Source organism: Ovis aries, chromosome 3 (genome assembly GCF_016772045.2).
Source record: "Ovis aries strain OAR_USU_Benz2616 breed Rambouillet chromosome 3, ARS-UI_Ramb_v3.0, whole genome shotgun sequence".
NCBI classification, from domain to species: Eukaryota; Metazoa; Chordata; class Mammalia; order Artiodactyla; family Bovidae; genus Ovis; species Ovis aries.
Genome location: NC_056056.1, coordinates 1,629,660 through 1,645,639, shown reverse-complemented (window position 1 = coordinate 1,645,639; position 15,980 = coordinate 1,629,660). Strand labels below are relative to the sequence as shown.

The following is a 15,980-nucleotide window of genomic DNA, read 5'->3' as shown; positions in this document are numbered from 1 at the left end:
CCCTCCCCTGCCCAGACGCTGTGGGAGCAGGCCCCTCCTGAGCCTGGCAGAGGCCTGCAGGCTTGTTCCATGGAAACAGTGAGCAGGAGGCCCGCGTCCTAGCCCAGCCGGGCTGACGCCACTCTGGAGGCCTGCCTGGTGGCATGAGGCAGCTTACACTGACCTGTGGGTCCCCTGGGAGGATGGCACCCGAGGACCCAGAGGCCAGGACTCTAGGGCACTGTGGTGACTGTCAACCCTCCGGAGCCCCAGAATTCTGCACATCAGTCAATAGAGATAACCCCACAAGCTAGTTTCCTTGAGCACCCGCCACCTCCTACAGAGCCCAGGCTCCCGGTTTGTAGTTAGTGCTCCCTGGAGGCTGTGTTTGAGGCCATGTCTCAGGAACTGGGACGTGCAGGTTGTCCCTGGGAGTCAGCCACACCGTCGCACCCTTCACGCCCGTGTCTGCAGGTGAGGTGGCAGGGTCTTGGGGGGAGCCTGGGACCTTGGCTGGCATCGTACCGCAGGGCCTCAGTGCTCGAAGTGAGGCTGGATCGCAGAAGAGGCTGGATCGCAGCAGAGTCTGCTCAGGTCGCGGGCGCTGGTGTGGAGCGTGTGGGTCAGTCCTGGCCTCTGAAGTCGCCCCTGCCTGCCACTCCCCTGGCTGGCCCCCACGAGGAGTGTGTGTTCTGCATGGGAGGCCTTCTGGTGGCTGAGGGTCTGCAGGAAGACCCCGCCTGTCACAGACGATGCCAGGTTACTCTCCTGGCTCACAGAATAAGATGCAGACAGGTCTTCCAGCTGGGACGGTCTTTTGGGATTCCGTGAGAGTGAAAGTGGATTTCTGCACTTGGGTTCGCAACAACCAGAAGGCAGGTGTGGGATGGCGCGAGGTGGGTATGGGATGTCCACGTGGAGAGGATGTGGGAGTCAGGCAGCCCGCTAGCGGCCGTGGTGTGAGGTGGGCGTGGGGTGTCCACGTGGAGGGGACGCAGGAGTCAGGCAGCCCGCTAGCGGCTGTGGTGTGAGGTGGCATCACAGTGACACCTTGGAAACGGAGGGCAGGATGACGCAAGAGCTGAACTAAGACCTGGAGTCTGAGCTGGAGCTGGGGCCTGGAGTGGAGCGTCTCTTCCAGGCAGAGGTGAGGTGCTGACGGAGTGAGAACCAGGAATAGGACTTTCAGCACGAACCTTCACCACCCACCTCCTCCACCAGGCCCGGGCCTGAGGCCACCACCTGCAAGATGGCTTCCTTGACTTCCCCGGGCAGAGTTATCCACTTCGTCACCTGGGCACCGCCTGAGGAATCAATGAGAGCTTGAGACCTGAGGTCAAAGACACGATTCACACGTTTGTGTCCATAGGCTCATTATAGACTTGCTAAAAATCCTAGCTGGAAGGGTGAAAGAATGAATAGTCAGAAGACTGCCTTCAGAGGGAGAGGCTGGTGAGCCTTTGACAGGGACCCAGGACTGATGGTGACGGTGATGGTGGTGATGTTAATGATGGGGATGGGGGTGACTGTGGGAACTGAGGTGACAGAGACAGCAATGATGGTGGTGATGATGGAGGTGATGGTGGTGATGGTGACAGTGGTGGCGATGTTGGAGTTGGGGGTGGTGGTGATGGTTGTGATGGTGGTGGTGGTGATGGTGGTGATGTGGTGATGGTGGTGATGGTGGTGATGGTTGTGATGGTGGTGATGGCGGTAGTGATGGTGGTGGTGGTGATTTTGGTCATGTGGTGATGGTTTTGACTGTGGTGGTGTTGTAGCAGTGGTGGCCGTGATGGAGGTGGTGACAGTCACACTTTGTCTAGGCCTCATCAGGGGCCAGTCCTGCTGGACCTCCTGCATGTTCCATCGCTCTTAGTCACCAGGACACTGATGAGAGGTGGACCTTATTACCCGCTTTGCAGATGCACCTGTGGCGGCCTGCAGAGACTCAGTGACGTGCTTAAGGGCACCCAGCTGGTGAGGAGGGGACTCCGGCACTCAGGCCACCTGTGGTCACTGCCTCACCCTCCGTGCCTGGTGCCCAGGCTTGTGCTTCTTCCCTGTGGAGCTTGTCATGACACGTGTCCCCCCCGCCGTGTGGTCAGCCCAGCGCCCACAGGCTTGCTGCCTGAGGGTCCAGAGACGGGAAGGACTGGCCAGGTTTCCTCATGTGCCAGCCAGGCTGGGCTGCTCACCTAGTGTAGCTGGCGGGGAGAGGACGTGAACACCTGCCTTTACGGAGTCCGGTGGGCCAGTGAGCCAGCCTGGCCCCTGCCTTGGTTCTGCTGCCCTTCCCCCGGCGTGGGGATGAAGTGTCCACCCTCTGAGCTCACAGAGCTGACCCTTTAGTCACTGCAGCCAGTTTCAGGGTTCGAGGAGGCTGGGTCTTGAGCATTCCCCGCCGCCTCTGCCCCCAGCCCCTTTGTGGAGACGCAGGTGAGGCACCCAGACCTGCATCCGCACAGGTGTGAGGAGACCCAGGGGTGGGGGCACAGGTGAGAGGTGGACCGGAGCCAGGGTGGCCACACGGTGGGGGCAGGGTCGCAGGCGCGGACCAGCAAGGCCTGGGGCAGCAGCAACCCAACCACCGGAAATGCTTCTTCACCACGCACTCGCCTGAGTGGTGTCTCATTCTCTCTCTCACTCCAAGGATGCTGCGAATACCATGGAAAGAATTACTGAGAGCCCCTCTGGCTTGGGGCCCTTCCTTTTCCATTGTGTGGCCCAGGATGAAGACTAACCCAGCAGGTGTGACTTGCTGGGGCTAGGAGAGCTTGAGCAGGAGGAGGGTACTTGGGGAGGCCTTTCTTGTGGGAAGACTCCCAGGACGTCAAGGGGGTGACTCGCCGAAGCCCCCTGCCTGCCCTGTGTCCCCTGGGCCAGTCCCCCGTGTCAGACGAAGCAGGCTCCCCTGAGGAGGAGTGCTCTGAGGGGTGGGCAGGGACCCCGCGCACACGCGCATGCCTACCATACCTCTCTCGCTTGGAAGTGGACTCGGACTGGGCTGCCCTCGCTCGGGTCAGACTTGTGGCCGGAACTGCTGGCCGGTGCTTGTCCCTTGCTATCGCTCTGTGGGCAGCTCAGCCCTCCTGCAGCCTCAGACAGGAGGCGTCCGTCCTCTCAAGTGATCGCGTGTCTCCATTTATGTGTGAGAAGCGCTCCGGCCAAAATCAGCTGCAAGAGCCACAGGAGAAGCCAAGCGCACGGCCAGAGCGCCCGTCTCGTTTGGCCGAGGAGGGCTTGTGGTGCCCAGCGGTCCCGGGCGCTGCGTGGCTGTAATTGAAGGAGGGGGTGCAGGATGAGAAGGCAGGGAGGGAGGGAGGGAGCTGAGAACGAGCGGGGACGTGCGGAACGGGGCCTCCCCTGTCTCGGCCAAGATGCTTCCCGCCTCCAGCGCCCTCGGGGTTGTAGAGAGCTCTCCAACGGAAACTGCAATTTCCTCAGCTCGCAGCAGGGGCGCAGCTTGGATCAAATCTCATTATTGGAAAAGGCAGAACTGATCCCCTCAGCAGAAACGCCGGGCTCAGCCACGGACGCTCACATCTGTGTGTGCCGGTGGCCCGGCCTGCCCGCTGCCGGGAGATGGACGGGCGCTGGGCGTCGGGGCTGTTCGGGCTGTAGGATGGCCACGATGGCCTCCGGGCCAGGGCAGAAGCTCGTAGGGCCTCTGCAGAGCTTCGCTGACCTGGTGGGGCAGAGACAACGGTGCGTGAGAGGGGAAGGCCGTGCGTGTCGTCAGCGCGAGGAAGCTGTGACGGCCGCGGCTCCCCTGCCTCCCCGGGCAGGTGCCTTGCCCAGCGCGGGGCACGGCATTTCGAGCTAGACAGGGAGGTGAAAGGGCATGGCCTGGCATCGGAGATGTGGATGCTGGTTGTCACCCGTGTCCGCGAGGCGGGCGGGGTGGGCACCTGCCCCGTGGAGGGCTGCCTGGAAGGGGCGGCAGTGTTGTTTGCAGGCGCTGGAAACCCATGTTGGCACAGCCGTGGGACTCGCCACGTGGCTGCAAGGAGGCCAGGCTGCTCTGAGTGGGCACCGCCGGGCAGTGGCTCAGGAGCCCCCGGGCCTCAGTGGGTGCACCTGTGACATGGAGCTGGAAGAGAAGGAGAGCCAGCTCCCTCAGGGGGAGGCTGTGGGCGCTGGGCTGGGGACGGGAGGGGCAGCAGCTCCTGGTGGGCACTGGGAGGGAATCCACCCCCTCTGGGCCTGGGTGGTGGGTCAGGCCGGGGTGGGAGGTCCATGCTGCATCCTGGGCTGGGCTGCTGCTGACGGAGGAGATGGAGTCGCAGCCCCGTGCCCCCGACGCCCCCCGAAGGTCAGCCACCTGCTCTGGGCTGGGCCGCACTGACCTCATGGGTCCTGAGGTCTGTGGAAACCAGGGGGCCCCGTCAGCGGGTGCAGCGGGCCCATGCCCTTGCGAGTCCCAGGGGAAATGCTGCCGTCGGGGGCTCACGGGCCGAAGGGAGAGCGGGCGGGCGGGATTCGGTCAGTAGCTCGCTGTGCAGGGCGCGCACCATTGCCCGGGCTCTGTGGGACGGCTGCGGCGGGGGGAGGAAGGGAGTGCAGGGAGTGGGTAGTGAGTGTAAGTAAGAGAACCTCACCCCTGTCACTGCGGGGACTTCAGGGGGGCAGAGGTGGCCCAGCAGGGACCCCTGGTGGGTGCTCGTGGCATCACGGACGAGGGGGCCAAGGCGCTGCTCAAGGGCCAGATGGCGCCAGAGTCACCGGGCAGGGAGGTCCACGGCACGACCTTCCTGGTTCGACCCCCCCAGCCTCCGTTTCCCCGTCAGTAATCGGGGCAGTGGTGAGGTTCAGGAGACACGTGTCCAGGGTGGGGGGCTCCTGGCCATGGCCAGGCACAGGTGGACCCCGTCATGGGCTGGCGTTCCCTGGGTTTGGGGCTCTTGGGCTGATCGCCTGCGGAGGCCGGGGGACCCACCCCCACTGACGTCAGATTCCGTCTGTGAAATGGGGCAGATTTACTGCATCGGGGACTTTGACTTTCTCAGAAACCCTGTAAACTCTCTCAGCTCACATCTCTGGGGGCAGCCCAGTGTTGCAACCTGCTAAAGATCCCTGGCCCCTGCGTGGAGAGGCCGAGAGGGGCAGGGGGACGCTGGAGGCCAGTGGAGGGGGCTGTCCTGCTGACACTCTCAAGGCCCCGAGGGGCTGTGGCCCCTGGCATCTCCCACCAGAGCTTCCGTGAAGACCCCAAGGGGCGGATGGTAGACTCCCGCCCTCTGAGGGACACGCCCACAGAACAGGCCCGTGTGAAAACCCATCCAAGGACTTGGCAAGGGAAATGAGTTTTCAACACGTACGGGCGTTTGCAGGGGAGGGTGGGTGCTGGAAATGAAGGGGGCTTCACGCTGCGGAGGGGGGCTCGACTGGTCATGTGATCACTGCCGCCACCTGGGGAGGGGGTGGGCAAGGTGGGGACAGGCCTGCCCAAGAGCCAGGTCAGCAGGAGCGTCCCAGGGCCTGGGGTGCACAGAGGCGTCTCTGTCGGGCTGGGCCTGTGTGTGGGTGTGGACGGCTGAGCCCCTGGCCTCCTCACCCCCTGGTGCAGGGCCTGTGAGCCCGGGTGCTGAGCCGGGTGCCTTGGGATACAGAGGCACTCCGGCCATATCCGCAGCCCCGGGACGGGGGCTTTCCCGGGAGACAGGAACTGTGCCGAGCGCGCCGGCTGCTCCGTCAAGGGGTGCACCCCCTGCCCAGGGTCTCGGCTGCCCCCACGCAGGCCCTGAGCCTCTTTTTTTCCAGCAGCTTCATTTGGAGCGTGTGTATCCCTAGGTGATGTTGGTGGGAAAGGACACGCCTTCCAAAGCAGGAGACCTGAGAGCCTCGGGTTCCTCCCCTGGGTGGGAAGAAGCCCTGGGGGAGGGCATGGCGGCTCACTCCAGAACTCTTGCCTAGACGGGGAAGCCGGGGGGCTACCGTCCGTAGGGTCACAAAGAGTCAAACACGACTGAAGCAACACAGCCCAAGGATGTCAAGCTGCCAGTCGCAGGGAGAAGATATTTTCTTTGAATTGGATGAGATTTGAAATAGAAGTCACAGTGTTTAATAGAAACGAGTGGCCTTGACTCACTGCTCTGACTTACGGTTCTCGTCTGCTGGAGCATTTAAAGTGAGGGCCGGGACCCTCGGACACCCAAACAGGGAGAGGGCAGGGGAGAGGAGGGCTGTGCCGGCCGAGGGAGGGTGGGTGTGCAGAGGGCAGGCTCTGGCCTGGGTGCTGGGCGGGTCGTGCTGAGCCACGGGCGGGTGGGGCCCCTCGCTGGCTCTGCCTCCACGATGCTTCCTTGCTGTTACGGCCCCGGGGCTGGGACAGCAGCAGGCAGCTCACCCCGCGTGCCCGCCCCTCACAGTGGCCAGTGGTGGGAAAGCAGAGTGGGTGTGGACCGAGCCCTGGGGTGCCGCAGCCAGGCGGTGGTCAGTGACGGTAACGGGGAGAGGCCCTCTGTGCACACTGGCAGACAGAGCTGGACATCGGGGCGGGGGCTGCAACTGGCACCTGATGAGGTGTGTGATGAGTGGACAAAGGGGCCAGTGGGCGGGCGGTGGCATGGGTGGGTGGGTGGATGGATAGATGAGTGGATCGGTGGGTTGATGGGTGGGTAGGTGGGTGGATGGGTGTTTGGGTTGATGGGTGGGGAGGTTAGTGGATGGGTGTGTTGATGGGTGGGTGGGTGGGTGGGTGGGTGGGTGGATGGGTGGGTGGCTGGCTTGGGTGAGGCAGCTCCCCCACAGGAGGTCTTGCCCTGAGGACCAGCTCTCAGGTGCCAGGCAGTTCTCCTGGGTGCCCAGCGGGCCCCCTCTGTGCCACTTGCTCACGGCTTCTCTCCTCTCCCAGGGTGACATCCAGCAGCTGCTCCTCGTCTCGGACCACCGGGCGGCTTACGATTACTGTGAGCATTACAGCCCAGACTGCGACACGGCCGTCCCCGACAAACCCCAGTCTCAGGACCCCAACCCAGACGAATACGTGAGTCCTGGTGGGGCTGTGGCCAGACTTTGGGGGGGCGGGGATGGAGGGACCCCCGTTTCAAGTAAACCCGCTGGGCGAGACGACAGTCGCTCCTGGGGACAAGGTGGATCCCTGACTCACTCTACGAAGCGCTCTGTGCTCCAAAGCCACCGAGTCACGGAGCACGTTGGTCAAGAGCGTTTCACACAAGTTTCTGGGTCAGGAGAGCTGGAGCTGGGCTCAGCTCCGGGGTGGGCGCTGAGCGAGCGGGAACGCTGCAGGTGCCCTTGGGGGCCGTCTGGAGCTTGCGGGGCAGGAGGGGCTCAGCGCTGTCCCTGCACAGCGACGGGTGCTCTGACTCCCAGAGCAGCAGGGACTGAGAGGGCCAGCCTGTCCTGGGAGCTCCCGGGTCGTGTCTGATGCCGCCACCTGCCCACCGGGGCTGGGGCCGGCCCGCCCGTCCACCCACTCCCACAGTCCAGCAGCACCCCAGCTGACTTGATTGTCAGTTTTTGGCACCATTTTCAAATCCTCTCTCCTCCCTGCTCAGGTTTGACTCCTGTTTCCTTTAAGTAAAATTCGGGCCTGCCGTTCACTTCTCCGCTGAGCGCCCCTTCTTTCACGAGCAGTCAGGAGACAAGGGGGCGCTCTGTGAAGCTCCGGGGTCTTGGCTCAGACGTGTCTTGGATTCAGTTATGAAGCCATGTCTGACTCTTTTCCACCCTCTGGACGAGAGCCCGCCAGGTTTCTCTGACCCTGAGGTTTTCCCAGGCGAGAGCACTGGAGCGGGTTGCCGTTTCCTCCTCAGGAGGTCTCCCCACATCCCGAGAAGGGGGTGGACAGTGCTCCCCTCTGGGTCCCTGCAGCCAAGGCCTCCCAGCCACCCCCAGGCTCCCGCCCATACAGAGGGCAGCACCCTCTGTGTCCTCCTCCGGGAAGTCCCTCCTGTGTGGTCTGGGCCTTCCGTGGAGGTCAGGGGCCCTGGGCGGCAGCGGCATTGCCAGCAGAGCCCATGGTCCGGCTGGCAGTCCCGGCCCTCGGGCACTCAAGGTCAGACCATCTGGACCTTTCAGAGGGCATGGGGGCCTGTTTCCTCCCCAGGACTTCCCGAGGGGCTGACTCTGCTCCCCGGGAGCTGGGGGTCGCATCTGTCAGGCCCACAGGGTTGGCGCCTAGGGCAGGGCACAGCTTATGGGGTCCACTCTTACTGTCTGAGCCCGCAGGGGAGACACAGGCTGGCGTCCCGGTGGGGCAGGGGGCTCCAGCCCTGCTCACACGACCCCGCTTGCTCTCAGTACCCAGATGGGGACAATGAAGGAGACACCTATTACTACGAGTACCCCTACTACGAGGACACGGACGACACGGGCAAGGACCCCGTCCCCACCAAGACGCCCGTGGAAGCTGCTCGGGAGACCACGGAGGTGCCCGAGGTCCGGTCCCCGGGGCCGTGGTGCGGGGTGGAGGGTGTCCCCGGGGCCGTGGTGCAGGGGTGGGGCATGGTCCCCGGGGGCCGTGGTGTGGGGTAGGGGTGGTCCCCGGGGGCTGTGGTGCGGGGTGGGGGGTGGTCCCTGGTGGCCTTGGTGCGGGGTGGAGGGCGTGGCCAAGGTCTGGCCCCTGGGTCGAGGGAAGGGGATAAGGAGGCCTTGGCAAGAATGGGGGGCCGTGTGGTGATGTGTGGAGACCAGGCTTGGTGTGGGTAGGAGCTTGGCAGGAAAATGAGGGACCGGGGACCATATGCGCTTTGCCCACGGGGAGTGTGGGGCAGAGGGCTTCCCCCGGTGTGGGGGAGGCGGGGGGGACGTGGGTATGATGGAACACGGCCTGCTCCCCACAGAGAGCCCGGGACGCTGGCCTGTGTGGCTCTGAGTCTGGAAGCTTCTCTCCCTCCTATTTTTGGCTGCTGCATGACTTGCGGGGTCCTAGTTCCCCCACCAGGGGTGGAACCCAGGCCCTCGGCAATAAGAGTGTGGAGGCTTAACCAGGGGTGGAACCCAGGCCCTCGGCAGTAAGAACGTGGAGGCTTAACCACTGGACCGCCAGGGAATTCCCTGTAATCTTGCTCTTTAAGAAGTCATGAGCGTTCTCCCTGTCCGGGAGTGTGATCGCAGGATTAGTCATGCACAGCACGGCCCGCGGCTGGGCTGCCTCCCCCGGACCGAGGGGCCCCTGCACCCCAGTCCACAGGGTCCAGCTGGCCGATGGGTCTGCCTCCCTTTCCGGCCTCGGAGGAAACCCCAGACCTGGTCCCACTGCGCTGGCCGCCCCCCTAACCCTGCATGTCTGTGCCCGGCTCTCAGGAGCTGACCCAGCCCCCAACAGAAGCCCCTTCAGCGCCCAGCACCACGGAGGGCCCTGGGAAGGAGGAGGACCCCGGCATCGGCGACTATGACTACGTGCCCAGTGAGGACTACTACACGCCACCCCCTTACGAGGACTTCGGCTACGGTGAAGGCATCGAGAACCCGGATGAGAACCCTGACCAGCACCCGGACCAGGGCGCCCGGGCTGAGGTTCCCACCAGCACGGTCCTCACCTCCAACGGCTCCAACGTAATTGCTCCCTGCGAGCGGGCTGGGCCCAGGGGCGGGGGCTGGACCTCTGGGCTCCTCCTCCTCTGCCCCTCACTGTGCAGTCCCGGGGCGGCAGCCCTGTCACCCTCCCCACTGTACCTGGCACTTGGCAGCCGGGCGTGTTAGACGCTCCTGGGGCCCCACGAGTTTAGAATCACCGACTGGCTGGGTGGATCTCAGTGCTGTCAGAGTCTGATCAGCAGGATGGGTAGGACGAACCCCGGCCTCCAGGGTTCAGGCGGCGATGGCTGAGGTCACGCGTGTTGGCAGCTGTGCTCTTGTCCGTGGCCTGGGAGGGGGACGGGCCCTTGACCTGGGGGTCAGGCAAGCAGACGAGACACGACCCTACTTGAAATCTCCACCGGTGACTGACCTTGGACGGTGATGTCCCCGCCTCGAAAGAAGCCAGTGGTCTCACTCACAGCCTGGCACCCGTGAGGCCCCCCTCCAGGGTCGTTGCCAAGTTTCCAGGTTGAAGAGGGGTTTGGCGCGGCCAGGGCACCTAGCGGATGCTTGGAAATAGCCGCTGTGTGATGCTGAGTTCTGGATGGCCAGAGGGCACACACACGGGGCTGTGGCGGGCTCAGACCCCTCTGCCAGCAGGCAAGGGATTACGGACATGTTACCCCAAGGCCCTGGGCCTGAGGCGGAGCCCCTGGTGGCAGGGGCTCCCCAAGTGCACGGGACAGTCTGGCGCGGCATGGCTGTCCCTGTGCAGCTCTGGTTTGCCACGGGGTCCTAAGGGTTCGGGGCGAGTTTCCCCCCGTGAGAGGGAGACAATGCCTCCCAGCAAGTGAGCCGCCAGGCTCCCCATGTCCTGTGACCGGGGAGGCCGTGGTCCTTTGCACCTCCTGGCCAGGGGCCTGTGTCTCCTGCCCGTTACCTGGCGTCCTTCCAGTGACCCCCTCTGCCCTCCCCCCAGCCGGCCCCGCCTCCGGAGGAGGGGATGGACGACCTGGAGGGAGAGTTCACGGAGGAAACCATCAAGAACCTGGACGAGAGCTACTACGACCCGTACTACGACCCCACCATCTCCCCATCGGAGGTCGGGCCAGGCATGCCCGCCAACCAGGACACCATCTATGAAGGGGTGAGCGGCCGCGGAGGGCGCCTCCCTGGGCCTCAGGTGGGGGCCCCCCGCCTCGTCAGCCGTCGGATCTGGTGTGACCTGAGCCTTTTTCCTCCACCCCCTCCCTTCTCTTTGCACCTCGTGACCCTCTCTCTGCACCTCGTGACCCCAGATCGGAGGCCCTCGGGGCGAGAAAGGCCAGAAAGGAGAGCCCGCCATCATCGAGCCGGTGAGACTCTTTCCTATCCTCTCTCTGGGCCCGGCAGGGTCGGGTCAGAGGTCGCATCCTGGGGGCTTGTGGTGGGTTAGGTAGGATGGGGACCCTACTCTGCTCCCAGGGGACCCCTGAACCTCTGTGCCCCCCAGCCACTGTGAGGAGCCACGTGACCTCATGGATGCCGCATGCTGCTTCGAAAAATCCCTGGGCAGGAGAAGGGTCTGGACCTCGACTGGAGGGGGGTGTCTGCCGAGATTCAAATGGGTCAGGACCCTTGGTGCCGCATGCCCAAGATCCAGGCACATCACCCTGCCTCCAGGCCAGCTCGAGGAGGAGACTCGGCTCTGGGAGGGAGGGAGCCCCCCATGTGGGAGGGCAGAGGGGGTTAGCAGGTCGAGTGGGGACCTGGAGCCGCCGGTCCAGGGCAGGGAGGACCCGTTCTCCCTCTAGCTGGTGAAACAGGCGAGCTTGGTTTTCAGCCCCCTCTAGGGGATTTAATAAAACAGCTCCACTCCCAAACTCCCATTGAATAAAACTGCCCTGTGCCCGGCAGTGGGGCCGGGGGCAAGTTGAGCAAAATACCTGTTGATAACGCCTTAACCTTGGGAAGAAGTTCCGCGTGCCCCTCGTGGGTTTGTGGGTGTTCGCAGGGTCCCACGTCCTCTGCCCTCAGGGAGCCGTGCCTGGCTGGGAGCACCGGGGCCCACCCCGTAGCCTGAGGCCCTGGCCCTGACCCAGGGCGGGCAAGGAGCCAGGCGATGGGCAGGAGGGGCGCCCTGCAGCCGCATGTTGGGGGCCGGCAGGCTGCTCTGGACGCGGGAGCGGGGAGGACTTGGCTGCCAGGGTCCAGTCCTGACACGCCCTCCAAAAGCGGGAGGGTCACCGGCCTGGGGCCCAGGGCTCGGGCTTCCTCTGCCGCCAGCACCCAGGTCCTGGCGGCTGACCCCAGGGCGTGACTCCAGTGGCGGTTCCAGGGCCCCCCGATCCCGGGGCCCCTGGCATGGGAACTGAGGCGGTCCCCGTCCTTCCGCGGAACTGGGAAGGTTCTTTCGGAGTGTCGTCCCCTTAGAGGCACCAGGAGCCTGTGGCTGGGGTGTCAGGACGAGGGGCTGGGTGACAGCCGTGCTCTGTGCCTCCCCCACCCCCTGGCCTGTCCCGGCTCCTGTGGGGCTGCAGCCACTGGGCACACACAGCCTGTTCTCAGGCTCAGGACACCCCCTTTCCGGTGCTCCCCGAGGGTGAGGGATGGGGGCGCAGGGGAAGGGGGCAGGGTGTCAGGGTAGGGGGCCCAAGGCCAGGGAGCCCCTTGCTTGGCGACATGAAGCATCCTGACACCAGGACATCCGACTCTGGGACAGCCTGCCCGGCATCTCAGTCCAGAGGAGCATCCTGTTCGCCCGTTCCCCCGGCCTGGGCTGCCCCTGTTCGAGGGCCGTAGCGTCCAGGTCTGGATGGAAGCTGGTGAGGGGGCCGCGGGGTGTCCAGCTGCCGGGCTCCACCGCAGGAGACGCAGGCTGAGAACAGAGAAGCAGCCCAGCACAGCGCGTCTGCAGGGCGTCTGGTCCAGCCTGGTCCGGGGGCCGTCTGGGTGCACTCTGGCCCCATCATTCCCTGTAGCCCAGCCCCTAGCATGTTCAGAGTACCCGTGGGGCGAGGCCAGTCCCTCTGGGGACACCATGTAAGCAGTTGGAACATCTTGCCTGGAGCATCGCCGGCTGTCCTCAAGTCTTAGCTCCCCATAAACAGAGGACTGAGCCCGGGGAGACGGTGGACGTGGTCTTAACACATCCGGCCCGTGGCGGTCGGGGGGCTGCTTGCTCTCTCCCACCTGCCCCAGCGACCTCCCTCCGGGGCATGTGACTGGCTGTCCACGAAGCTCTTGGAACCAGCGCCTCTCTCCATCCATCCGTCTCAGGGACATTTCCCGCCAGAGCTGTTTCCCACTGAGAACCAGTACCTACTGTCATGGGTCAGCATTGCCGGGGGCTCCTTGAAAGGACAGGACTCCCCCAAGGTGGGGGGGACTCAGGTCAATGAGACCTGGTGCTCCAGGCTGCGCTGGGGCCTCAGGGACCCGGCGTCTCCCCGTTCAGTGGCCTGAGTCACCTGGTGAAGGCCCGTCGCAGGCACGTCCAGCCTCTTCCGTGGTTTAAGGAAGGTTTTCTGGGCCCCGCTGCTTAGCAGATGGACAGCCCGCCCTGAAGAGTTGTGTGGGGCTCGGCTAAGGCTGAGACCCCTGCCCTGGCGGGTGTGGACTGGGGCCTCTGCAGGAAGACCCCCTCTTTGTGTCTTGGGAGCGCTCCTCGGTGGGGTGGTGGCTGCGGGTCCCTTCCCCGCTCCTGGGAAAGTGCAGGTGCCCCTCCACTGGGCCCGCCCATCCCACGGCCCCCAGCCCTCCCCAGGCCCGCCACCCTCCCGTGAGGCCCCCCCGCCGGCTCCCTGAGAACAGAGGCGGTGTGTCCGCGGCGCGGCAGCCAGGGCTGTCTCCCTCAGTCGCGGCTCAGCTCTGAGCCCGCTCCGCTGCCGCGGTCAGAGGAGGCAGGGAGGCCGAGAGTGAGAGGCGGCTGGAGGAGCTCCGTGTGCGCACCTCGCGGCCACACAGCTCTGAGCGCACACCGGGTGACACCGGGTGCATCCTCCCGATGTCCGGGCGCCCCAGTGAGGAGGACGAGGCGTGGTCTGCAGGGGCCTGGTGTCCGACAGCGAGGCCCGGGCCAGAGGCCGCGTGGACATGGGCTCGGCCGGGGGCGGGGCTGGAGGAGGGAGGGGGCGGGGCCCAGCGCGGCCTGGCTGAGTGGCCTCGGCCTGCGGCCCCTCCTCCTCTTGTCCCCCTGAACTCCTGGGCTGCCGTCTCCGCCCTCACTGCGCCCTCGGCTGCCTCCTGGGCTGCCATCGCGGAGGCCTGCCTGGGCGCTGCCCCTGGGGACAGGAGGCCAGCAGTCGGGCTGGGGGCTGGCCCCCCTCTGTCCTCTGGCTGGAGGAGCTCAGAGCCCGGTCACCGCGGCCCCCGCCACGGCCCCACGGCGAAGGCTGCTGCTCCAGACCCGTGCCCGGGCAGGGGTGTGGACCTGGAGCCTGGGCCGCGGTGCTGCGGGCCGGCCAGCCGGGAAGCCGTCCCGGGGCTGGGGCCGGGGGGCCGGGCCCGCGTTTCGGGACGAGGAGGCCGTCCTGGGGCTCAGACGCTCTCCCTGTCTCTTCCAGGGCATGCTCCTGGAGGGGCCGCCCGGCCCCGAAGGCCCTGCGGTGAGTGTCCTGCTTTATTCCCGTGACTTGTGGGGGGTCCTCGGGGGTGCAGGGAGGCCCCTTACCGCTCCTGGATGGAAATCAGGGCTGGACGCCCTGGGGTGGGCGCTCGCCCGGCTCCCTACGCCCACCCCCGCCCTCTCTGGGCAGGCGGCACCGCCCTGTGGCTGCGCCTTTAACTGCCTGACTTCGTGTTTAATTCTAGGGTCTCCCAGGACCTCCAGGGACGATGGGTCCCACAGGCCAAGTGGGTGACCCTGGAGAAAGGGTAAGCACAGCCCCTGGGAACTCAGGCCCTGTGGCCTCGTCCGGGCGGCAACCCCCGCGTGGGGGCCGGCCTCGTCCTCACAGGCGCAGGTGACCACAACGCACCAACGTCCTTCCCCAAATGCCCCAACCCGGTCCCATCTCACGCCACCCCTTACCGCGCCCGCTGTCTTCTGACGTTTAGGGGTGGACTGTTGCCTGGCCCTGAGCTGGGGACAGCGACACCGGCAAGGAGCTGGGCCGTGAACCCCTGGGGGCTCCGGGGGGGCGGTGCAGGGTGCTGGCCCGCGGCCGCGCGTTAATGGGGCTCACGCTCGGGTGCCTGGGGCTCCCGGGCCCGCGGCGTCCTCCCCCTCACTCCAGCTTCGTTGTTCGAAATCAAGAGACAGACGCTGGAGAACCTGCTCTGGGTCTGATGGGCCGCCCCGGCCGCCCTGGGTGGCTGCAGGGGAGACGCGGGCTGAGCCCCGGACGCCGAGATTTCGCTCTGACACCTCGTGGGGGCTTGGGGGTACTGCAGCCCTGTGCCTCTCGTCCACCTTGACCTTTTCCTTCTTGTTTTTCCTGCTGGTCTAATGAGCGCAGATGTGAGCATGGCCAGACTCAGTGCTGATAACCAGGTGCGGCTGCAGATTAGAGGCCCTGGGAGCGTGTCTGCACCTGAGTGACGCCTGGCATGCGGCCCGGGGTAGAGCAGGGACCTCTCGGTTTCGGGGAGGATGTGGCTGGGGTCTGCTTCCGAGGGTGTGTCTGGCTGTCAGGCGCTGGGGCTTTGGGGCGATGCTCCGGGTGGTGTGAGGTGCTGCCCGCAGACGGAGCAGGGGGGCGCGTGGCCTGAGAGGGCAGCCGGGTCGGACTGGGCGCCAGACGGGCTCTCGCCGTGTTGCTTCCCTGAGCCCGTGGCTTGGGGGCCAGAGTAGGGGCCCTGGCTCTGTGGTGGCCTGAGTCACGCCTGGCCTTCCCATGCATCCATGCCGCTTCCTCCTCCGCTACGCTGAATAAGTGAGACAAGCAGGTGAGGAGCCCGTCCTCCCCACCCAGGACCTGGGACTGCCGTCTCTAACCCAGCTCGCTCCACAGGTCTGTGTGAGATGGGGCGACAGCCGTGTCCCCTCACAGAGCATCCTCGGATGGACCCAGGGGTGGGGCTAGGTTCAGACGTCAGCGAGAGCAGACATCTCTCTTGGATGTGGGATGGGACGCCGTCCACTGGGGCCACGGATAGCACAGACCACGTCTCCCGTCAGTCTCGGCCTTGCTTCGAGTGTCCACCTGTCCACCTGGCATGTTCCCCAAGCTCCACGGCGCTGGGCCTTGGGCTGGCGCTGAGGACCCAAATGCTCCTGATACATCTAGGGGGCGGAGGCACCTGACCGTGAAGCTGGGCCTTTTAGAGCTGAGCTCTCTGGAGTTCGAGGCAGGGTCCAGGAGACGGGGACCAGGGTGGGGCAGGCGGAGAGATCAGCTGCTCTACAGCTTGCTGTTCTTGGAGTTGGAAGGGAAGCCGCAGGCCCCCGGCCCTCCCGGGCCCCATCCCAGGGGCACAGGCTGATTCCAGGAGCTGAGCACTGCCCACCCTCGGGGGCCCAGTTCTCTTCCAAGGATCGCCCCTGCTCACAGCCGAGCACCCTCGCAATGCCCGGATCTCCTGGTTGTCTGCTCGTT

General features: G+C 65.4%; 1 protein-coding gene across 2 annotated transcripts in view; it reads left to right on the top strand.

Moving 5' to 3' along the window:
• COL5A1 (collagen type V alpha 1 chain) overlaps positions 1-15,980 on the top strand; it is a 139,281-nt gene that overhangs the window by 48,107 nt on the left and 75,194 nt on the right. For both annotated transcript variants that reach the window (XM_027966118.2, XM_027966117.2), the window contains exons 5-11: positions 6,833-6,964; positions 8,242-8,379; positions 9,247-9,498; positions 10,442-10,609; positions 10,761-10,817; positions 14,007-14,048; positions 14,254-14,316. In XM_027966118.2, the coding sequence (XP_027821919.2) occupies positions 6,833-6,964; positions 8,242-8,379; positions 9,247-9,498; positions 10,442-10,609; positions 10,761-10,817; positions 14,007-14,048; positions 14,254-14,316 (852 nt within the window). The remainder of the gene's footprint in view (positions 1-6,832; positions 6,965-8,241; positions 8,380-9,246; positions 9,499-10,441; positions 10,610-10,760; positions 10,818-14,006; positions 14,049-14,253; positions 14,317-15,980) is intronic.